Genomic DNA, 24,493 nt, shown 5'->3' on the forward strand with positions numbered 1-24,493 from the left:
AATGCATTGTATTTTGAGCTACAGGAAAAAAAATTGTTGCTACGTAGAGGGGTAGATATTTATCAGAAATTTGTCTTTTGTATATAGCTTAAAATACTACATATTTTTCTCCAAAATTCCTATCGTACCTTCAGAATGTTTATACGTATATGGGTATCTAATTTCAATATTAAAAAAACTAAAAGTATGATTTTTAAAAATAGGAGTAGTGGTGCTCATGTGTCGAAGACACTTTCCCATGCCCTAAGAGCATCTCCAGTCGCGTCACCCAAAGGTATTTGGGGCGCGCCGAAAAAAAAAACGTTCTCAGCCGCGCGTCCTAAAGGTCATTTTTGTCCGGCGCAACCCAATACGGTCTCCGGCGCCCCGAGCCCGTCCCCGCTACACAGGGGACGCTCCGGGCACGCCGGACACAACGGAATGAGAGGCGGGGAGGCGCGGGCCCGACGCGTCAGCAGCTCGGACGCTCAATCACAGCCTACGTAGCGACGGTGCATTTGCCGGGAAGCGGAACCGCCGCATTGGCAATCGCGTCGTCCGACGCGCCAACCGCTGGAATGGAGCGCGGACTCCTCGGAAGAGCAACCGCTGCTCTCTTCGACTTATGCGCCGATGTTCATCCGCGCTCAATAAAACCCGTACGTAGGCGCTTTCGGATCTTCAACCGGCCGCCATTCATCCAAGCTTCCGTCCGACACCTCCAGCGACGATGAGCTACATCTCCGAGCTTCCTTCCGACACCTCCAGCGAGGGCAAGCCTACTGGATGGCGCCATTTGTGGGACAGAGCCCGGACGCCCAGCAGCGGCGACGATTCCTCGCCGCCACTTGACAACGCGGAGGAATGGCTGGGCGTGGAGGAGGATGCGGAGGAGGAAGGGTCAGAGGAGGCGGCGGTAGCCCGTGCGAAGGCGGAGGCGGACGCGAAAGCGAAGGCCAAGGCCAAGGCCAAAGCCAAGGCCAAGGCCAAGGCCAAAGCCAAGGCGACGACGAGGAGGACACTAGTTCCTCCAACGCGTCGGCCGACACCGTCCCTTCGAAAGAGGTGACGAGCAAGAAGCATCACCGTGATGACGACGACAAGGCGGGCCATCATCGAAGAAGAAGAAGTAGTAGTAGTTAAAAATAATTTATATGTAATTTAATTATGTTTTTTCGAAGTTTTATATGTAATTTGTTTATGTTGAACCTATTTGAATATTAGTAAAGAGTTTCCTTCTATCTATTTATATTATTTTTAATGTTTGGGGGCGGCGATTGGGGAGCGCGGCTAGGAAGGGACGTCCTCTAAACGCGGCACGAACGAACGTCCTCAAACGCTCAATTCGGCACCGTTTGGGGAATGGTTTTGGGACGCGACTGACTGGAGATGCTCTAACTGGTAGCTTTGTTTACGAGAGAGTTAAAACGGTGATTCTTAACAGAAAAAAAAATCTCAGCGAACAGCATGACCAGCGGTAGAGATCACACGCACACGGTCATGGATCCCAGGCCAGCCAGGGAGAGACGCGGCGGTTTCCTCTCGCCGGCGATCGATCGAGTCCTTGAAAAATATACAATCGTGCGTGCGCAGCAGCAACAACGGCGTCCACCACGCGCGCCTTAGATCTGCCGAAGATTAGTGATTTTGTGGCGGTCGCCGCGCGAAAAGATACGCCGTAAGCATTATCGGAAAAGATCCAGCGGTGCTTGAGCAGAGGCGCCCAAATAAGCAGCTTCAATCGAAGCAATCAAACGGCTCCTCTTCCAGCCGCAGTCACCCATCTCAATCCCTACCGGGTTACAATCAAAGTCCTCTATCCCCTTTCCGATAATTTCCATCCTACTGATAGAATTTTCGATATTTAAACGGTGGCAGGAACCTAGCTCCTAGCAGTATACATATTTCTGTCCTGGCAGCAACCGCGGTACCCGCAAGTTTTGAGAGGAGACCAGCAGCTCTCTTCGGAGGCGACCTGCTGCCAGATCGGCCTCGGCAAATCCTCCCTCGACATGTTGGTGAGTTCGCCCTCCTGTTTCCCTTTTCCCTTTAGGTAGGTCCTCTTACAACATTACTCCAAAAAAATCAAGGAATAATAAAAAGTAGAACCCTGATCAGAATTCGTTGTAAAAAATCGACCTTTTTGGTGGGGAAGTAAGGAAATCGCGTCGTTCTCTTCGAAAGTATAAAATTTCAAAACTGCGTTGTTCATTGGAAAGTATAAGAATCAAAATTGCATCCTTTCGTGGGTACGTCCAAAAATTGTGGAATCAAAATTGCTTCTTTCGGTGGGAAAGCATATAAAAGTTCTATAATCAAAATTGTGTCTTCTGTGGAAAAGTATAATATTTTAACATTTTTCTGTGGAAAATAGTTATATTACACCTGTGATGAGACGGTAAGAAATCAACTCTGATTTGTTTCCATATCAACTGCAGGACAATGAAGTTGACATGCTCAGCAAGTTGCCTGATGATGTTTTGCTCAACATTGTTGAGCGACTTGATATCACTGAGGTAGCAAGAACCGCCATCCTCTCCAGACGATGGAAGCAGATCCCCACTATGCTCTCAAAGATTATCTTAACGGTTTGTTCTTTTGAGCCCAAGCACGGAACGAGAAACTTAACCTCACATGATATAGTTCGGGCCAACACCACCATGTTGAAAGCAACCAGGAGCATACTGGAAAGCAGGACTGGAAGTCTATACACCATTGACCTAATGTCCATACAATTCTATTTGGGAGATGACTCCATCTTCTTTGGCCAGACTGTTGCCAACACCATAGCAGCACAAAAGGTTGCTTCAGTTGAGTTTACGATCTTAACGGGATTGGGTAAAAAATGTAACACCTCTTATGACCTGCTCGCTTATGGGAAGCAGTTCATGTCATTCTTTGATTCGTGTCCAAACGCGTTTGGTGGTCTTGCACACCTCTGGCTGGAGAATTTGAGGTTAGGCGAATCGTACTTCCCCAAAATTTTTGGTATATGCAAGCAACTGGAGTTTCTCCAACTTTGGCGGTGTGACATGGGGTATCTGTCTTTGCTGGAAGTGCAACACCCGCAACTCCGTGAACTAGTGATTTCCTGTAGCAGTCTTCAGAGGGTTGATCTGAAGTGGGTACCAAAGCTCATAGTAGTGAAATTCAATATGTTTAAATCACCAGATGACCCCTTCTCGTTGGGCTATGTCCCACTGCTCCAGACTGTGAACATCACTAATACTGGTTTATCTGGGCACAAGATGCTCAAGCTAAGTGAGTTGCTTCGTAAAACCGCCATAAGCAATCTGCATTTGAACTTCAAATCAGAAAAGGTTAGTGAATGTCCTCAGTGGTGTGTGTGTGTGTTCTGGAGAGGTTGTAGTTATTATTTTTGGTTAGTATAATTCTGAATTATCCCCCTCTTGCAGATTTGGGTCAAACCTGAAGGCCGAAAGCAATTGTTACCGGTGTTCCACAAACTAAGTCATGTGAATTTGTTTAACATTTCTGAAGAATGCGATCTGACTTGGACAATGTTCATGCTCCACGGTGCACCCATCCTTAAGAAACTATGCATCATGGTAAAATCTTGTCCTGATTCGTCCTTTCTCAGTTTTATTCCACCTCATGTTGAACATGCAGAGCAAATTGTATCTTTTTGAAGTTCAAATTTTTTGTTACCAGTTAAGAGTTTTTGATCTTATTCAATGCAGGTGCGGGATCATTTATGTGATATGGTAAAGGGGAAGCGGAGGTACATGTATGAGTTTAGCGAGGTGAAGGATAAAGGACTAGAGTGGGAACCATCTGCCCCTGATTTCAAGCACCATAATCTGGCCGAGCTCAGGATCTATGGGTTTCAGGAAGAAGATAAATTTGTGAGGTATGCCAGAAATGTCATGGAGGCAGCGGTGAACCTGAAGTCTGTATACCTGCATAAGAATCCGGGGTGTGAGAAGTGCAAATATAGGCTTCCAAATGAGTGGACGCAGACGGAGATGTTGTTGATTAGAGACAAAATCAACAAGGGGATCTTCTCAAATGTCGGGATTCACTTCCCGAGTTGGGGGTGAGAATATTAGTACAAATGCACTTGTGCTGCAAAGCTACTTTTCTATGCATTTATTAGTTGTTGCCTATGAACCTTTTCAGTTATGTTTATTTTGAGATGGTACTGAGTTGAGTAGGATACGGATTAAGGAGTACCATTAACATTAGTGTCAAGTATTTTGGCCAATGGAAATTTGCTTTGTTTGTTTTCATTGGGAATGGATTGTATGCCGCTATAAAATGCCGTTGTTTGTTTTCGTAGTGAAATGGATTGTACCACTGGTGACATACCGTGTGAGCCGAAAGAACGTTTCCAGGATCATTCTTTTAGTGTCCAAATGTAATGGGATGATTCCACACTTACTCCCTCCATCCTCAAATAAGTAGACATGGAGCTCTAAACTTTGTCTACAAATTCCTATCTCCAACACTTAATTGTTTCTCTCTCATCGTCTACAAATTCCTATCTCCAACACTTAATTGTTTCTCTCTCATCGCTTGAAAATCAAACCCAATAATATTAAGCACAAGTTTTTTTTCATGCATTTAGCTTATTGGGGGTGAAAGAATTAAAAAGAAAAGATACATGTTTCCAATGTATTTTTACTCTACTTCATAGTTTATCTTGAAAAACATGCATGTACACTTATTTGTGAACGGAGGGAGTAGATCTCATTCTGGTGTTCAGTTAGAAAATAGAACGGAACGAGGTAGTTTCTCAAAAGAGAACATCCCCTCCAAACCTTGAACAAGAGAATATCCCCTCTAGATTTTGAACGAGAATATTCCTTCTAGATGCGGAAACACATCCATTCATCATCAAAACGGTGGAATCTCTTTGTTACTCTATGCTAAAGACATCCACACTCAATCAATTTCTTTATTCTCTCATAACTTTGTTCTGCTAAACTCACCCTACGCATACTCATATCTTCTATTCGCAGAATCTGTTACAGTCCACTCTCCAAACAAACGCAAGAACGGAATCAACTCATTCAATATTCTAGCTTAAATTAAACACAAGAATGGAACAAACCCATTCTTTCAGAATGAAACCATGACATTACATTCCACTTGATTTTCAAACCAAAAACAGACACTTGATTTTCAAACCAAAAACAGACGTCTGAGAAAAAAAAAATCTAGAAACCAGATCTTGCAAGAAGACAGGCGTGACATTCTCAACCGCATTAAAATGATAATTGTTGCCATTAAAATAGAGTACACGATGTTTTAGCTTTGTGTTGATTTATTTACTTAAGGGTGTATCTACTCTATTTTTAATACTTTCTTCATTATTAAAAAATCTTCGCATTTTTTCTAGATATGAATGAATCTATAGCTAAAACATATCTATATACCACCATACATATATCTATTTATATCTATATCTATACCTAATAATAAAAGCAAAAGTGTTTCTGTCGTTCGGTTTGGTTTGTTAGGTTATTAAAATTATCCCTGGATTCGACACAAATTACTCACCGTGCCACCGATAAGTTGTAACGATTTGATGTTTTTTCACAGTTCTCGATCATCCGAAACCTGTCGGTTAGGACCATTGAAGATAAGCCGATCTGTTCTCTCTTGGACATACGCTATCCTAAAATCGTACGTCCTCCCTCCGCTCTATATATTATGAAACCGAATCCATCACGAAATCCACCACATCCACACGGATCACACCTACCCTTGATTGATTCAATAAAAGCCGCACGATCCCACGCATAAAAACAAGCCGCACGGAGGCAGTGCTAAAACCTCCTCTCGCCTGACCTCCATGGCGCGCGACCTCCTCTGCTTGATTTCTCGCTATCTCGCCACCGCGTCTAGTTCCTCGTCCTGTGCCGAGCTCCCTCCTCGCGCCGTCGCCGTTAACGTCGGAGGCCTCGAATGATGATTGAGCGGTGCTTGAGCAGAGGCGGCCAAATAAGCAGCTCCCTGTCTGGGAGCTGCGGTCCCCAATCGAATCAGCAGCTCCTTTCCGAGCTGCAACCAGCAATCGAAGCAATCAAGCGGCTCCTCTTGCGGCCGCAGTCAGGGATCGAAACGGATCCCTTTTTATTTATATCCCAACAATCCCTCTCGGATTACAATCCAAGTCCTCTATCCCCTTTTGTATCTTTTCCATCGTATTGATAGAATTTCCAATATTTAAACGAGAGTTTCCATCGGTGGCAGGAACTTTCTTCCCAGGCGACCTGCTGCCAGATCGGCTTCCGCAAATCCTCCGTCAACATGTTCGTGAGTTGTCCTCGTGTTCGTTTTTCTCTTTAGCTCCTCTTATTATTACAACATCACCGCCAAAAAAAAAAAAAAATCACCAAGGAATAATAAAAAGTACAGTAGGAAACCATGATTAGAATTCGTAGTCAAAAGTTGACTTTTTTGGTGGGGAAATTAACAAAATTGAGTCAGTCTCTTGGAACGTATAAATTTTCAAAATTACTTTTTCATACGAAAGTATACAAATCAAAACTGCATCCTTTCGTGGGTAAGTACAAAAGTTCTATAATCAAAATTGTGTCTTTCTGTGGGAAAGTATATTTTTTAAAACTTTTGTCTGTGGAGAATATTTAAATTACACTTGTGATGAGAATGTAGAAATCAACTCTGATTTGTTTCCATATCAAACGTAGGACAATGAAGTTGATAGGCTCAGCAAGTTGCCCGATGATGTTTTGCTCAACATTGTTGAGCGACTTGATATCACTGAGGTAGCAAGAACCGCCATCCTCTCCAGACGATGGAAGCAGATCCCCACTATGCTCTCAAAGATTATCTTAACGGTTTGTTCTTTTGAGCCCAAGCACGGAAGGAGAAACTTAACCTCACATGATATAGTTCGGGCCAACACCACCATGTTGAAAGCAACCAGGAGCATACTTGAAAGCAGGGCTGGAAGTCTATACACCATTCACCTAATGTCCATGCAATTCTATTTGGGAGATGACTCCATCTTCATTGGCCAGACTGTTGCCAACACCATAGCAACACAAAAGGTTGCTTCAGTTGAGTTTACGATCTTAACGAAATTGGGTAAAAATTGTACCTCTGGTGACCTGCTCACTTATGGGAAGCAGTTCATGACATTTTTTGATTCATGTCCAAACGCATTTGGTGGTCTTGCACACCTCTGGCTGGAGAATTTGAGGTTAGGCGAATCATACTTCCCCAAAATTTTTGCTATATGCAAGCAACTGCAGTTCCTCCACCTCTGGCAGTGTGACACTGGGCATCTGTCTTTGCTGGAAGTGCAGCACCCGCAGCTCCGTGAACTAGTGATTTCCTGTAGCAGTCTTCAGAGGGTTGATCTGAAGTGGGTACCAAAGCTCACAGTAGTGAAGTTTAATGTGTTTATATCTCCAGATGACCCCTTCTCTTTGGGCTATGTCCCACTGCTCCAGACTGTGAGCATCATTAATACTGGTCTTTCTGAGCACAAGATGCTCAAGCTAAGTGAGTTGCTTCGTAAAACCGCCATAAGCAATCTGCATTTGAACTTCAAATCAGAAAAGGTTAGTGAAGGTCCTCAGTATTGTCAGAATGATGTGTGTCCCGGAGAGGTTGTAGTCATTATTTTTGGTTAAAGTAATTCTGAATTATCCCCCTCTGCAGATTTGGGTCAAACCTGAAGGCCGGAAGCAATTGTTACCGGTGTTCCACAAACTAAGTCTTGTGAATTTGTTTAACATTTCTGAAGAATGCGACCTGACTTGGACAATGTTCATACTACATGGTGCACCCACCCTTAAGAAACTATGCATCATGGTAAACTTGTGTTTCATTTCTCATTTTTATTGCACCTCATGTTGAATATGTGTTATCACCAAAATTTGACCGGATCAGAGGTGGGCCGCGATCAAGATGGGTTTGAAGAATATACATGGAAGAAATACGTGAATCGGCCTTGTGTACCAAGTTTGGGTTAAATTGCCCCTGTATCTGTATTATAGTAGATCGCATCTTAATTTAGAAGTTAGAGTTTTACCCGTGCACGGTTAGGTGCACGCCTCAATTAGAAAGTCCCTGGACTATAAATATGTATCTAGGGTTTATGGAATAAACAACAACCAACGTTCAACACAAACCAATCTCGGCGCATCGCCAACCCCTTCGTCTCGAGGGTTCCTCCGATAAGCACCATGCTGCCTAGATCGCATCTCGCGATCTAGGCAGCACCAGCCTGCCTAGTTGTTCATGCGTTGCTCGTCTCTGAAGCCTTTTTGATGGCGAGCAACGTAGTTATCATAGATGTGTTAGGGTTAGCATTGTTCTTAGTATCATATGCTTTCGTAGTGCAACCCTAGCGCATCTAGCCGTCCTTGTACCTCATCATGGGTGCAAGGACGGCACCCGCTGATCATCGTTTAGTAGATCTGATCCGTTACGATCGCTCCTTGATTCATCAAGGATTAGTTTAATATCTGCAATAGTTAGGCCTTACAAAGGGTTGGAGGATCCAGCGGCATGCGGGGTGTAATTTGCTGCCCCTAGACGGGACGTTCGAGGATCAACCTAGTGTTGGTTTTTAGGCCTTGTCTAGGGCTGGCTTACGATCACCGTGTGTGAGCGCGAGGCCCAATCGTGAGTAGGATGATCCGATTATGCGGTGAAAACCCCGGATCGTCGTAGATCTCATACGCTTTACCTTGATCAAGCGAGGACCACCATATATTCGGCCACCACTGGACGAATCATGGGTGGATCGGCTCTATGAGCCGATTCACGGGACAACCCGAGAGCCGATCGAGGCTCGTATTTAATGTGTACGTGTGTGCCCTGCAGGAAACTAAGCGAGGCATCATCCACACCTTCACGACCAGGTATAGGTCGGGTGGCACGCCCTTGCAATTTGCATCGGCGCGCGACCGGGGAGGCTTTGCGGGCCGTCGCTGCGAGGGGCCGGGGCCAGCCGCAGCCCTAGTTGTTCCCGGCTCTACGGTGTTGACCAGTCACTGCCCGCCAGTGGGTTTCTGACGTCAACACATTCTGGCACGCCCGGTGGGACACATCTTCGACGACAACCACCTCGCCATCCACATCAGAGATGGCGGAAGAAACTCCGGTCACTTACGCAGAGCTGCCTGATGAGCACAAGAAGAAGTACGATGAGCTCAAGGCTCTCTTTGAAGCCGATCTAATCGGCTCTTTCTCGAAGACCCGTTCTCATGGCATCAGGTGGAACGGCTTTACAGCCGAGGGTGCCCTCGACCAAGTAGATCTGTCCACCCCTTCGGAAGAACGGACCAGAGCTCTGCGCCGGGAAGTTAACTACATGGTAGCTCATTCTGTTTACCGCCATGGCAAGGACAAAGAGGAGGCCGTTTCAAGCGATCGGCTTCGATATGATGATAAAGGTACAACAATGGAGACGGTATAGAGTCTTATAATGCTTTCAATATGTCTTTTATGTGAGTTTTGCTTGTACCGGTTCATACTTGTGTTTGCTTTAAACACCTTGCTAGCCTAAACCTTGTATCGAGAGGGAATAATTCTCATGCATCCAAAATCCTTGAGCCAACCACTATGCCATTTGTGTCCACCATACCTACCTACTACATGGTATTTATCCGCCATTCCAAAGTAAATTGCTTGAGTGCTACCTTTAAAATTCCATCATTCACCTTTGCAATATATAGCTCATGGGACAAATAGCTTAAAAACTATTGTGGTATTGAATATGTACTTATGCACTTTATCTCTTATTAAGTTGCTTGTTGTGCGATAACCATGTTTCAGGGGACGCCATCAACTATTCCTTGTTGAATATCATGTGAGTTGCTATGCATGTCCGTCTTGTCGAAGTAAGAGAGATCTACCACCTTAATGGTTGGAGCATGCATTTGTTAGAGAAGAACATTGGGCCGCTAACTAAAGCCATGAATCATGGTGGAAGTTTCAGTTTTGGACATATATCCTCAATCTCATATGAGAATAATAATTGTTGCCACATGCTTATGCATTAAAGAGGAGTCCATTATCTGTTGTCCATGTTGTCCCGGTATGGATGTCTAAGTTGAGAATAATCAAAAGCGAGAAATCCAAAATGCGAGCTTTCTCCTTAGACCTTTGTACGAGGCGGCATGGAGGTACCCCATTGTGACACTTGGTTAAAACATGTGCATTGCAAAGATCCGGTAGTCCAAGCTAATTAGGGCAAGGTGCGGGCACTATTAGTATACTATGCATGAGGCTTGCAACTTGTAAGATATAACTTTCATAACTCATATGCTTTATTACTACCGTTGACAAAATTGTTTCATGTTTTCAAAATAAAAGCTCTAGCACAAATATAGCAATCCATGCTTCCCTCTGCGAAGGGCCTTTCTTCTACTTTTATTGTTGAGTCAGTTTACCCATTTCCTTCTATCTAAAAAGCAAACACTTGTGTTAACGGTGCATTGATTCCTACATACTTGCATATTGCACTTGTTATATTACTTTATGTTGACAATATCCAGAAGATATACACAAGACTGCATTCAGAGTACCAGGTTCAATGGGCTTGTTTGAATATGTAGTCATGACATTTGGACTGAAGAAACTCGGGGGGCAGCTCACCCCGAAGGTCCTCTCCTCTGGAGAGCCGATTTCGTTCAAATCGGCTGGCTCTGCATGATAGTGCCCTCAGACATGATCAAGCCCGAGTCCATTCGGCTAATTTGTGTATCCTCGTCTCTGTTTCGCCTTGGCTGAGACTCGAGGGGCAACCGACACTGGTAAATGTTACTGTTTCTAGAAGCCAATTGGAGTATCATCGGCTGGTCTGTGTAGCAACCTTCTTCGAGGATGGTGAATTTTGCGGAGGAGTGTCACCGGGTCTCGGAGTCATCGGTCGAAGAAGATGAAGGACAGATTATGAGAGACCAATGCGTTGCTATCGGCTCATTGGGCGTCGATCCAGCTAACAATCGGCGGTTTCTGCTCTGCCACGACATGACCCGACGAAGGAAAAGCATAATGATTTTGGAAATGTCATTTCCAAAACCAGGGGGGCATGTGTTATCACCAAAATTTGACCGGATCAGAGGTGGGCCGCGATCAAGATGGGTTTGAAGAATATACATGGAAGAAATACGTGAATCGGCCTTGTGTACCAAGTTTGGGTTAAATTGCCCCTGTATCTGTATTATAGTAGATCGCATCTTAATTTAGAAGTTAGAGTTTTACCTGTGCACGGTTAGGTGCACGCCTCAATTAGAAAGTCCCCTGGACTATAAATATGTATCTAGGGTTTATGGAATAAACAACAACCAACGTTCAACACAAACCAATCTCGGCGCATCGCCAACCCCTTCGTCTCGAGGGTTCCTCCGATAAGCACCATGCTGCCTAGATCGCATCTCGCGATCTAGGCAGCACGAGCCTGCCTAGTTGTTCATGCGTTGCTCGTGCTTGAAGCCTTTTTGATGGCGAGCAACGTAGTTATCATAGATGTGTTAGGGTTAGCATTGTTCTTAGTATCATATGCTTTCGTAGTGCAACCCTAGCGCATCTAGCCGTCCTTGTACCTCATCATGGGTGCAAGGACGGCACCCGCTTGATCATCGTTTAGTAGATCTGATCCGTTACGATCGCTCTTTGATTCATCAAGGATTAGTTTAATATCTGCAATAGTTAGGCCTTACAAAGGGTTGGAGGATCCAGCGGCATGCGGGGTGTAATTTGCTGCCCCTAGACGGGACGTTCCGAGGATCAACCTAGTGTTGGTTTTTAGGCCTTGTCTAGGGCTGGCTTACGATCACCGTGTGTGAGCGCGAGGCCCAATCGTGAGTAGGATGATCCGATTATGCGGTGAAAACCCCAGATCGTCGTAGATCTCATACGCTTTACCTTGATCAAGCAGGACCACCATATATTCGGCCACCCTGGACGAATCATGGGTGGATCGGCTCTATGAGCCGATTCACAGGACAACCTGAGAGCCGATCGAGGCTCGTATTTAATGTGTACGTGTGTGCCCTGCAGGGAAACTAAGCGAGGCATCATCCACACCTTCACGACCAGGTATAGGTCAGGTGGCACGCCCTGCAATTTGCATCGGCGCGCGACCAGGAGGCTTTGCGGGCCGTCGCTCTGAGGGACTGGGGCCAGCCGCAGCCCTAGTTGTTCCCGGCTCTACGGTGTTGACCAGTCACTGCCCGCCAGTGGGTTTCTGACGTCAACAATATGCAAAGCAAATTATCTCCTTTTGAAGTTCAAACTTTTGGTGACCAGTTAGGAGTTTTTGATCTTATTGAATGCAGGTGCGGGATCATTTATGTGATATGATAAAGGGGAAGCGGAGGTACATGTATGCATATAGCAAGGAGAAGGACAAAGGACTAGAGTGGGAACCATCTGCCCCTGATTTCAAGCACCATAATCTGGCTGAGCTCAGGATCTATGGGTTTCAGGCAGAAGAAAAATTCGTGAGGTATGCCAGAAATGTTATGGAGGCAGCAGTGAACCTGGAGGCCGTATACCTGCATGAGAATCCAGGGTGTGAGAAGTGCAAGCCCTGTCTTCCAAATGAGTGGACGCTGATGGAGACGTTGTTGATTAGAGACAAAATCAACAAGGGGATCTGCTCAAATGTTGGGATTCACTTCCCAAGTCGAGGGCGAGAATATTAGTATACAAAATAACGCTCTCGCGCTGCAAAGCATGTATTGATTAGTTGTCGCCGATGAACCTTTTCAGTTATGTTTATTTTTAGATGGTAGTAAGTTGAGTAGGATAAGGAGTACCCTTAACATTAGTGTCAAATATTTTGGTCAATGGAAATTGCAGTTGTTTGTTTTCGTTGTGAAATGGATTGGACCACTGGTGACATAGCGTGTTAGCTTAAAGAACTTTTCCAGGATCATTCTTTTAACCAGACGTCCTAGCCAAAAATCTGGAAACCAGATCTTGGAAAAGAAGACAGGGGCACCACATCCGAACCACATTTTGTTACATACTTGGGCATCCGAACAGGATGATGGCCTGACCAACATAGGAAGCAGTGGCGCAGGCAGCTCCTGAGGGTAATCTAACCCCTACAGGGATTGGGTTAAACAATTCTTTGATGCAGGGATTTTTTTTTTTTTGACCTGGGATGCAGGGAATATCATCAAATATTAGATTGGAAGTACTTCGATAAAAGTAATCAACGGATATGAACAAAGGATTTGATCAAGCAGAATTCAGTCGTAGACCAACTCAGCAATAAGAATTCCAAGGTAGACCCAAAACCGAAAAAATGCCAATGAAGTCCAATGAGGCACACAAGGTACGATGCAGATGCATGGGCTAGATAATTAGTTTTTTGATATCAGAATGCTGATTATTATTATCTCCCTTCAAACTCAGATTATTTATTTTATCTTTGGATGGATAGGACCATTTCACGCAACATAATAGTAATCATCCACTGTTTACAAATATAGCTCGAAGGGGTATTGAATTGAACACTAGGTGTGCCTTATGCAACAAGTTTTTTGTAGATGGAGGACACCTTTTCCTAACGTGTAAGCATGCTGAGGAGCCGTGGCGCAGCTCGCTGATTGAAGATATAAGTTTGAAGCTCCTCTCTTGTCGTTACACTAGTAGAAAGATGGTCATTTGCACCGGTTCGAATATGCCATATACACCGGATATGCCAAACCGGTGCAAATGATCCGGTGCAAAAGACCCCCCTTTTGCACCGGTTCAGTTGCGAACCGGTGCTAAAGGGGGCGCCACGTGGCCCGCTGTGGAGCGTCCGATGGAGGACCTTTAGCACCGGTTCGTAATATGAACCGGTGCTAAAGGGTCTGCCGCGGCAGGAAAACGTCCCAAAACGCTGCAGCGGTAGAACCCCGCTACCGTAAATTTTTTTCGAATTATTTTCCACTCCTCTTTTTTTCTTCTTCAGAATTTCTAATTTAGTTATTTCACAAGTTTAGTCTCTAACTACCCTTATCTCTAGTCCAATTACTTACTCGTGCTCAAACTTCCCGCTCGGTCACCCATCCTCCCACTACTCTAGCACTAGCACGCTTAATTTCCATCCGGCATCCAAGTGCTTCGCACGCATGTATGTGATACTACTATCATATCAATCTTATTAACATGTCGGTCAATGTCATATGTCTTTATTGTTCAAATTTTAAATAATTCTTTTTAATAAACAAAAGTAATGATGTAATAATAATCTTGAATAAATAAATAAACATTAACTTTATAATTTGTATTATTTTTAATTTTTTTAAATTTATTTTTGCCAAACCTAAAACCTGAAAATTTAAAAATCTTATAATTTGCTAAAAGTAATAGTAATCTTTATGTAGGATGCAATTATTAATTTTAATTTTAAAAAATAAAAATATATAAAATCCTAATTTTTTAGCAAAAAACTAAAATATTCCTGCTTTCATATTTTAATTTGGAATTTTGAGAATCTAAAAATTGGCTAACCGGGTAAACCCGGGTGAATTCGGATGTAACTTTTTCCCACGATCATTTTGATATATTATACGTTTTTTCCGATATCGTATGCAAAAAATTAATGCGGTTTTACCATTTTTCAAACCTTTTTTGCAAAAAAGTGAAAATTCAAATTTATCAATTTTCCCTAATAGTAGGTTGCGTAACGATTTTTAACCATTTTCGTTTATATTTTACAGACATAAAAAAGGCGATCCACCGGGGGGGGGGGTGGAGGTGCGTGGGGAGGCAAAAAACCTTTAGCATCGGTTCGTGTTACGAACCGGTGCTAAAGGGTAGACCTTTAGGGTTCGCGGCTGACGCCAACTCTTTAGCACCGGATCGTGTCACGAAGCGGTGCTAAAGTATGGCACGAACCGGTGCAAATGCCTCCTGGACGTCCAGACCGCACGAACCGGTGCTAATGACCCCTTTAGCACCGGTTCGTGCCAAATTCGGTGCAAAAGCTCTTTGGAGCAAAAAACCAAAGCCCTTGTTTCTACTAGTGTTATGCTATAGAAGTGTTGGAGAAAATCTTGGAACTTGCACTTGATGATAAACTTCTCTCGGTGGCTTTTCTTTGGACCTATTGGACTGAATGAAATATGGGTAACCATGGTGAGAAACCTAAATCTATTGGCCACTTTGTTGTTGTTAGATGTATATATCTGTATTGTAGTTTCCCCATATGTTAGGGAGCTTCCTGCATATTTGCACCTGTACATGTACTATATATTGTGGCCTTTGGCTCCCTGGTAATACAACAAGCATATTGCCCTAACATGGTATCAGAGCAAAAATTGGTCCTCTAGTTTCCCGGCCGACATTGCTTGTCCGTCGTTGCCGTTTGTCCGGCTGCCGTCCTCCGGCCGCCGCTCTTCGTCCGCCCCCGGCCGGCTCCTTTTCGTCCGGCCCGTTCGTCTCCGTCACCGAGTCCGCGTTCCAGATCTCCAGGGTCTCGCCCGAACATCTTGGCGCCTTGGCCGCCGCTGCCTCCGCTCCCCGATCGATCGATCGATCCCCACTCGTCTGCCTCGATCTCCTGCTCGCGGGTGCTCTGCTCCCCGGCCATGCTCCAGATCCCCGCTCGCCCAGGCCAGGACTCCCTCCGCTCCCGCTCGCCCCTGCTCTGCTCCCCGGCCTGCTCTGCTTCCCGCTCGCCCAGGCCCGTCTCTCCCTGGTCGCCCAGGTTCGTCCAGGATCGTGGTATCCTCGGCCTCGTCTCCCGGTTGTGATTTCGATCCGAGTAAAAAAAAGAGAGAAAAAAGGAAAAAAAGAGAAAAAAACGGATATGTCTTCCTCGTCTGGCTATGTTGCGATTCCTCGCTGCCCGGTGATCTTTGATGGCGCAAAATTATCCTGATTTCGCTGCCTTCATGCGCGTTCACATCCGCGGTCTTCGTCTTTGGGGTGTGCTTTCTGGCGAGGTCTCCTGTCCGCCGCGCCCCGTTGCTCCTACGGCGCCTGTTGCACCGACCCCCATTCCCTTGCCGCTGATGCTACTCATGCAGATAAAGATGCAGCCACGAGTGCTGATGACACTGCTCTGGCTGCTTATGACCGGAAGGTCCATGACCACTCTACTGCCGCTGCGACTTACCGGCTGGATCTGACTGACTACACTCAGTGGATAGATGAGGATGCTCGTGCTGCTGCTGTTGTCACCTCCAGTGTTCTACCTCAGTATGCTGCTGAGTTCATGGGTCTTCCCACTGCTGCTGCTCAGTGGGCTTTTCTTCGTCAGCGCTATCAGCCGTCTGGGGATGCTCTTTACCTGTCTGTGGTCCGACAGGAGCATGCCCTTCAGCATGGTGATTCTACTATTGATGAGTTCTACACTCAGAGTGCTGCTATTTGGCGTCAGCTTGATTCTCTTCGTACTACTGTGTGTGCCACCTGTCCCTGCTGTCTAACTGTGCGCGCGGATCTGGAGTTTCAGCGCGTTTTTGAGTTCTTGTCGCGGCTTCGTAAGGAGTTTGAGCCGCGTCGTGCACAGCTGTTTGCCCGTGGTCGTGTTCCGCTCTCTGAGGTACTGGCTGAGCTTCGTGCTGAGGAGACTCGTCTTCGTGGTGCTGGTCTTTTTGAGGTTCCCTCTGTACTTGCTGCTCGTGGCCCTCCTGTGCCGTCTGCTCGTGGACCTCCTATGCCGCCGGCTTCGTTGCGGTCTCCAGCACCGCTGATACTCTGTACTCCTCCAGTCCAGGGCCAGATTCAGCCCCAGCAGCCTCGTGGTACGACAACACTTCCTGCACCAACTGTGGCAGGACTGGCCACACTGTCTCTACTTGCTGGAAGAGGGATCCCAACTTACGTCCGCGGCAGTATACTCGTCGTCAGGCTGGTTCTTCAGGATCTTCTCCTGTTGCGCTATCTGATCAGGACATTATCCGTGGTCTTCGTGGTCTGCTCGCTGCCACAGGCTCTTCCTCGACGAGTGCTTGCTGGTTACGTGCACGGCTCTTCGAGCAGCGTGCGACCCCCACCTTCTACACAGTCAGGTACGTCATCCCCGTGGTATCTGGATTCTGGAGCTTCTTTTCATATGACCTCTGCGACTTCTATTCTTTCTGCTTTTGTTCTATTGTTTCTCCTGTCCGTGTTATCACGGCCGATGGTACCTCTCTACCTGTTTCCAGTCGAGGCACCCTTTCTACTTCTTCTTTCTCTGTTCCTGATGTTTCTCATGTTCCTAGTCTTAAGATGAACCTGTTTTCTGCTAGTCAGCTTACTGATTCTGGTTGTCACGTCATTCTTGACGCTGATTCTTGTGTTGTTCAGGACCGCCGTACACGGGCCCTGTTTGGAGCTGGCCCTCGCAGCCTTGAGTCCCCGGGGCTCTAGGTGTTAGACTGGCTTCGTGTTCCTTCTGCTGACACTTCATCTGCCAGTTCTCTGCCGGTTGTTGCTTCTATCACTTGGATCTTTTCAGAAGTGGCATCATCGGCTGGGTCACCTCTGTGGCTCCCGTTTATCGTCATTAGTTCGTAGTGGTCTTCTGGGGTCTGTCTCAGGAGATGTGTCTTTGCATTCATGTCAGGGTTGTAGGTTAGGCAAACAGGTCCAGCTTCCCTATCCTACTAGTGCGTCTGTATCTCAGCGACCTTTTGATATAGTTCATTCAGATGTTTGGGGTCCGGCTCCCTTTCCTTCGAAAAGGGGTCATCGATACTATATTTTGTTTATTGATGATTTTTCGCGGTACACCTGGTTGTTTCTTATGCACTCTCGCAGTGAGGTGCTCTCTATTTATCAGCGCTTTGCAGTCATGGTTCGTACTCAGTATTCCACGCCTATTCGTGTGTTTCGTGCTGATTCTGCAGGAGAGTATATCTCCCAGCACCTGCGTGGTTTTCTTGCTGAGCAGGACACCCTTGCTCAGTTCTCGTGTCCCGGTGCCCATGCTCAAAATGGTGTCGCCGAGTGATACGTCTCCAACGTATCTATAATTTCTTATGTTCCATGCTAATTTTATGACAATACTCACATGTTTTATACATACTTTACATCATTATTATGCATTTTCCGGCACTAACCTATTAACAAGATGCCGAAGCGCCAGTTGCTATTTTCTGCTGTTTTTGGTTTCAGAAATCCTACAAAGGAAATATTCTCGGAATTGGAAAAAATCAACGCCCAGGGTCTTATTTTTCCACGAAGCTTCCAGAAGACCGGAGGGGATACGAAGTGGGGCGACGAGGCGCCCACACCACAGGGCCGCGCGGCCAGGGAGGGGCCCGCGCCGCCCTATGGTTTGGGCCCCTCGTGAGCCCCCTGCGCTGCCCTTCCGCCTACTTATACCCTCCGTCGCGAAAACCCTATTACCGAGAGCCACGATACGGAAATACTTCCAGAGACGCCGCCGCCGCCAATCCCATCTCGGGGGATTCAGGAGATCGCCTCCGGCACCCTGCCGGAGAGGGGAATCATCACCGGAGGGCTCTACATCACCATGCCCGCCTCCGGATTGATGCGTGAGTAGTTCATCCTTGGACTATGGGTCCATAGCAGTAGCTAGTTGGTTGTCTTCTCCTCTTGTGCTATCATGTTTAGATCTTGTGAGCTGCCTAACATGATCAAGATCATCTATTTGTAATGCTACATGTTGTGTTTGGTGGGATCCGATGAATATAGAATATTATGTCAAGTTGATTATCAATCTATCATATATGTGTTGTTTATGTTCTTGCATGCTCTCTGTTGCTAGTAGAGGCTATGGCCAAGTTGATACTTGTAACTCCAAGAGGGAGTATTTATGCTCGATAGTGGGTTCATGTCTCCATTGAATGCAGGACGAGTGACAGAAAGTTCTAAGGTTGTGGATGTGCTGTTGCTACTAGGGATAAAACATCGATGCTTTGTCTAAGGATATTTGTGTTGATTACATTACGCACCATACTTAATGCAATTGTCTGTTGTCTGCAACTTAATATTGGAAGGGTGCGGATGCTAACCTGAAGGTGGACTATTTAGGCATAGATGCATGCTGGATGGCGGTCTATGTTCTTTGTCGTAATTCCCTGATTAAATCTCATAGTAATCATCATGATATGTATTGAATCTTTATTTGTCAATTTCCCACCTGTAATTTGTTCACCCAGCATGCTATTTATCTTATTGGAGAGACACCACTAGTGAACTGTGGACCCCGGTCCATTCTTTTACATCTGAAATACAATCTACTGCAATATCTGTTCTTTGTTGTTCTTCGCAAGCAAACATTATTCTCCACACCATACGTTTAAAAAAATAATCCTTTGTTTTCAGCAAGCCGGTGAGATTGACAACCTCACTGTTAAGTTGGGGCAAAATATTTTGATTGTGTTGTGCAGGTTCCACGTTGGCGCCGGAATCACTGGTGTTGCGCCGCACTACACTCCTCCACCAACAACCTTCACGTGGCCTTCATCTCCTACTGGTTCGATAAACCTTGGTTTCTTACTGAAGGAAAACTTACTGCTGTGCTCATCATACCTTCCTCTTGGGGTTCCCAACGGACGTGTGCTGTACCGTCACAAGGAAGCTTCTACACGCTAGCACCGAGCATAAGCATCATCATATTCTTGAGACTACCTGTGCTATGATGATTGCTTCCTCTCTTCCGCCGCATTTCTGGGCAGAGGCTGTCGCTACGGTGACTTACCTCATTAACATTCAGCCTTCTGCTGCCCTTCAAGGTGGCATTCCTCTCGAGCGTCTTTCTGGTCACTCTCCCGACTACTCGACTCTTCGTTTATTTGGCTGCGTTTGCTATGTCCTTCTCCCTCCTCGCGAACGCACCAAGCTGATCGCTCAGTCTGTTGAGTGTGTTTTTCTCGGATACAGTGATGAGCATAAGGGCTATCGTTGTTGGGACCCTGTTGGTCTTCGGATACGCATCTCTCGTGACGTCACGTTTGATGAGACGCGTCCCTTCTATCCTCGCCCCACCTCGGGTACTTACCCGGTGGATGATATCTCTTTTCTTCTTTTTCCGGATGCACCCCTGCTGTTCCTTCTCCTCCTCCTAGTTCGGATGCGCCTCCTTCGGTTTCGGCGCCATCCTCTCCTCCGTCTAGTTCCCCTAGTACTCCCCGTTCTCCGGCTTCGGATCCTTCCGATGTTGTTCCTTCTTCCTCTTCTTCTGATGAGTCATCTTCTACCGATGAGCTCCCTCCTTCACGGCCTGTTCGTCAGCGTCGTCCTCTAGCCCGTTACTCTCCTAGTCAGTATGGTCTCTCTGTCGTTTCTGAGCCGACTTCTTATCGGGATGCCGAGCGTCATCCTGAATGACAGCTTGCCATGGCTGAGGAGATTGCTGCGCTTGAGTGCACTGGCACCTGGGATCTTGTTTCTCCCCCTTCTGGTGTTCGTCCTATCACGTGTAAGTGGGTCTATAAAATTAAGGCCCGCTCTGATGGATCTCTTGAGCGCTATAAAGCGCGTCTTGTGGCTCGTGGCTTTCAGCAGGAGCACGACCATGACTATGATGAGACTTTTGTCCCTGTGGCTCATATGACCACTGTGCGTACTCTTCTTGCTGTTGCTTCTGTTCGGCACTGGTCTGTGTCCCAGCTTGATGTTCAGAACGCTTTTCTTAATGGCGAGTTGAGTGAGAAGGTTTACATGCAACCTCCTCCTGGGTATTCTCTTCCCGATGGGATGGTTTGTCGTCTTCGCCGTTCTCTCTATGGTGTCAAACAGGCCCCTCGTGCCTGGTTTGAGCGTTTCGCCTCTGTCGTGACTGCTGCTGGTTTCTCTCCTAGTTTTCATGATCCAACACTTTTCGTTCACACTTCTTCTGTTGGATGCACTCTTCTTCGTCTTCTCTATGTTGATGATATGATCATTACTGGTGATGATCCTGAGTATATTGCCTTTGTCAAGGCTCGTCTTCGAGATCAGTTTCTTATGACTGATCTTGGTCCTCTTCGCTATTTTTTTGGCATTGAGGTTTTTTCCACTTCTGATGGCTTTTCTATCTCACAGGAAAAGTATATTCAGGATCTTCATGCCCGTGCTGCTCTTGGTGATGAGCGCACAGTTGATACTCCTATGGAGCTTAATGTTAAGCTTCGTCCTACTGATGGTGATCCTCTTCCTGATCCCACTCGTTATCGCCATCTTGTTGGGAGTCTTGTTTATCTTGCTGTCACTCGTCCTGATATTTCTTATCCTGTTCATATTCTGAGTCAGTTTATCTCAGCTCCTACCACTGTTCACTACAGTCATCTCCTCCGTGTTCTTCGTTATCTTCGTGGCACGATCACTCGTCGCCTTCACACTGCCCCAACCATACCGGTACGGACCTACGAGACATTGCCGAGACTCGTGTCGTCCAGCTTCGCCTCACAGTGCCTCGTGGCTGCCCATCACCACCTTGTTGCTCCTCCCGCCCGGCGGCCACGACCGCCACCGCGCTGACGAATCGCCATAAATAATCCACGTACATACATAATTATATACATACGTATGCGGCATACAATTTAGTTGGATCATACGGATTTTGTACCAGGCTACGTATACCCGTTTAGTATTAAACGAAGGGGTATCAAGCGATCTCAACAAGTTTTTAGATTTTTTTCGAAATGGGGAGTGTAACCCCGGCTTCTGCATCATGATGATGCACACGGCCTTTTATTAAGAAAGTAATATTTTAGTCTTACAATTCTCACAACTCAATCATCGCCTACAGTTGATACAAGAATCAACCAGCGAAACAAATAAAACATAGTAGCACTGCACATCACTGTAGCCTCCTAGTATGTCGCCAGCCAGCCTGGCACAAGATATCCTGAGCGACCGTCTGGAGCCGTATGCATCCAGTAGCCATGGCATCCCGCTGTCCCTGTGGCGAAAGGAGGGCCCAAAGCTGAACCCAGTGAGCCATCATATGAATAACCTGCAAGTAATGAAAGGATTGTTTGTTGTTAAAGATAATATCATTTCTTGCCCTCCAAATAGACCAACATAAAGCAGAGACCCCAATTCGGATAAAATCTTTAGATTGTCTATCTACTCCATTTAACCAATTTCCAAACATATTTGTAATATTGGTTGGAGGTGGAAGATCAAAAGTGAAATTAACCGTACGCCAAAGAAGTTTGGCTAAGGGGCATTCAATGAATATATGTTCGACGGTTTCCTGTGCACCACAAAAAACACACTTCATACACCCATTCCAATTCCGCTTAGCTAAGTTATCTTTAGTTAGGAGGACTTTGTTACTAAGAAACCACATGAAGATTTTTATTTTTAAAGGAACTTTAACTTTCCATAAGTATTTTCTCAAATATGGGGTGTGATCACTCATAAGATCCACATACATAGACTTTACTGAGAACTGACCATTGGTTGTCAAACCCCAAACAAAACGATCGTGTTCATTATTTAGATTTACCCTCATTAGTTTTTGGCATAACTGTAACCATAAAGTCCATTTATTTCCCAAAAGTGCCCTCCTGAAACTAATATTCAGCAGGGTTGGAGCTAACACATGAGCTACCGTTACATTTTTGTGACGCACAATATTATATAAAGAGGGGTATTGATTTGCTAAAGGGGTTTTTCCTAACCAAATATCTTCCCAAAAACGAGTGTTCATTCCATTTCCAATTTGAAAGAAACCTCTACTAAAAAACTCCTCCTTTACTCGCATTAGACCCTTCCAGAAAGATGAGTCTGTAGGTTTTGCCTGTACGACCGATAATGTTTTATGTCTTAAGTATTTATTATGTAGCAGCTCCTGCCATACCCCTTCCTCATTAAGCAACTTAAAGAGCCATTTACTCAATAAGCATTTGTTTTTGAGTTCGAGGACCTCAATACCTAAGCCACCTTGATCTTTAGGCCGACAGACAATATTCCATTTTGTAAGGCGATATTTTTTCTTATTTTCATCAGACTGCCAGCAAAATCTAGATTTATAGAAATCCAATCGTTTCCTTACCCCAACAGGTATCTCTAGAAAGGATAGCATGAACATAGGTAAACTAGTTAAGACTGAATTAATAAGAACCAATCTATCGCCATATGAAAGTAATTTTCCTTTCCAGCATCCCAGTTTGCTTTCAAACCGTGTCTCTACTGGATACCAGTCGTAATTTCTTAGTTTTCTGTAATGGATAGGAATACCTAAGTATCTAAAGGGAAGAGATCCAGCGTCACATCCAAAGATCTGCTTATATTGTTCCTCTTCCTCCTTTGCCTTGACAAAACAGAAAAGTTCACTTTTATGGAAATTAATTTTTAGTCCTGACAGTTCTTCAAAGATGCATAATATTAACTTCATGTTTACAGCTTTAAGGAGATCATGTTCCAAAAAAAGGATCGTATCGTCGGCATACTGTAATATAGAGATACCACCCTCAACAAGATGAGGTATGAGCCCTCCAACCTGACCATCATCTTTTGCTCTTTCAATTAAGATGGCAAGCATATCTACTACAATATTGAACAACATTGGGGATAAAGGGTCCCCTTGCCGTAGTCCTTTTTTTGTTTGAAAGTAGTGACCAATGTCATCATTCACCTTCACACCCACACTCCCTCCTTGTACAAATTGCTGAATTAAGCTACACCACTATGGGGCAAAGCTTTTCATTCTCAAAGTTTGTTGTAAAAAGGACCACTTAACTTTATCATATGCTTTCTCAAAATCGATCTTAAACAACACCCATCTAACTTCTTACTATGGAGCTCATGAATCGTCTCATGAAGAATGACTACTCCTTCTAAAATATTACGACCCGGCATGAAAGCAGATTGTGTCGGTCTAATGACCTTTGGGGCAATCCCCGTTATTCTATTTGTGCCAACCTTTGTAAAGATCTTGAAACACACATTTAATAAACAAATGGGTCGATATTGTTGTATCTGCACCGCATCATCTTTCTTGGGTAATAAAGTAATGACACCGAAATTGAGTTTGTATAGAGACAAATCTCCTATACTCAACTCATTAAAAAGTGCCATTAAGTCACACTTTATGACTTCCCAGAACTTTTGATAGAACTCCGCCGGAAAGCCATCAGGGCCTGGCGCTTTATTATGTTCCATCTGTGAGATTGCCTCAAAAACCTCCTCTTCAGTAAAAGGAGTTGTTAGGATCTCATTTTCATTTGATGAAATCTGCGGAATATCATGCACCACTCCTTCTCTTAAAGAAATTGTGGTCGGCTCTGGTGGTCCAAATAATTTTTTATAAAATTCTGTAATATACACCTTAAGGTTGTCCTCACCAACAATTGTCCCTTCTTGTTGTTCCAATTGAAATTTTTTCTTCTTTCGATGTTTACCATTTACAATCAAATGGAAATACCTCGTATTATTCCCCCCTTCTTGTATATGCTTCACTTTTGCGCGTTGAGCCCACTTTGATTCTTCATCCCTTCTTAATTTATTCAAACCATCGTTTGCTTTTTTAAGCTCTTCTCTTTCTTGCGGATTCAAAGGGTTTATTTCTGCTTTTATATCAAGATGATCAATAATACCTAAAAGTCTCTCTTTCTCCTTTTTGTATTTCCCACTTTGATTTTTTTCCCACCCTTTGAGGAACCTTCTAATATGC

General features: G+C 45.1%; 2 protein-coding genes across 3 annotated transcripts; both read left to right on the top strand.

Moving 5' to 3' along the window:
- Positions 1 to 2,422: 2,422 nt before the first annotated feature.
- On the top strand, positions 2,423 to 4,127 carry LOC124702580 (F-box/FBD/LRR-repeat protein At3g52680-like). The gene is made up of 3 exons (XM_047234736.1): positions 2,423 to 3,299; positions 3,396 to 3,548; positions 3,681 to 4,127. The coding sequence occupies exons 1-3, from the start codon at positions 2,433 to 2,435 to the stop codon at positions 4,038 to 4,040; spliced, it is 1,380 nt and encodes a 459-aa protein (XP_047090692.1). The 5' UTR covers positions 2,423 to 2,432; the 3' UTR covers positions 4,041 to 4,127.
- A 1,617-nt stretch (positions 4,128 to 5,744) lies between these two features.
- On the top strand, positions 5,745 to 12,803 carry LOC124702564. 2 transcript variants are annotated; one of them, XM_047234718.1, is made up of 5 exons: positions 5,745 to 6,118; positions 6,199 to 6,257; positions 6,657 to 7,535; positions 7,636 to 7,788; positions 12,267 to 12,803. In XM_047234718.1, the coding sequence occupies exons 1-5, from the start codon at positions 5,911 to 5,913 to the stop codon at positions 12,633 to 12,635; spliced, it is 1,668 nt and encodes a 555-aa protein (XP_047090674.1). In that variant the 5' UTR covers positions 5,745 to 5,910; the 3' UTR covers positions 12,636 to 12,803. The 2 variants fall into 2 exon arrangements, with proteins under 2 accessions (XP_047090674.1, XP_047090681.1); XM_047234725.1 differs by lacking the exon at positions 5,745 to 6,118 and having other exon boundaries at positions 6,150 to 6,261.
- Positions 12,804 to 24,493: the final 11,690 nt, after the last annotated feature.

Source organism: Lolium rigidum, chromosome 1 (genome assembly GCF_022539505.1).
Source record: "Lolium rigidum isolate FL_2022 chromosome 1, APGP_CSIRO_Lrig_0.1, whole genome shotgun sequence".
NCBI classification, from domain to species: domain Eukaryota; kingdom Viridiplantae; phylum Streptophyta; class Magnoliopsida; order Poales; family Poaceae; genus Lolium; species Lolium rigidum.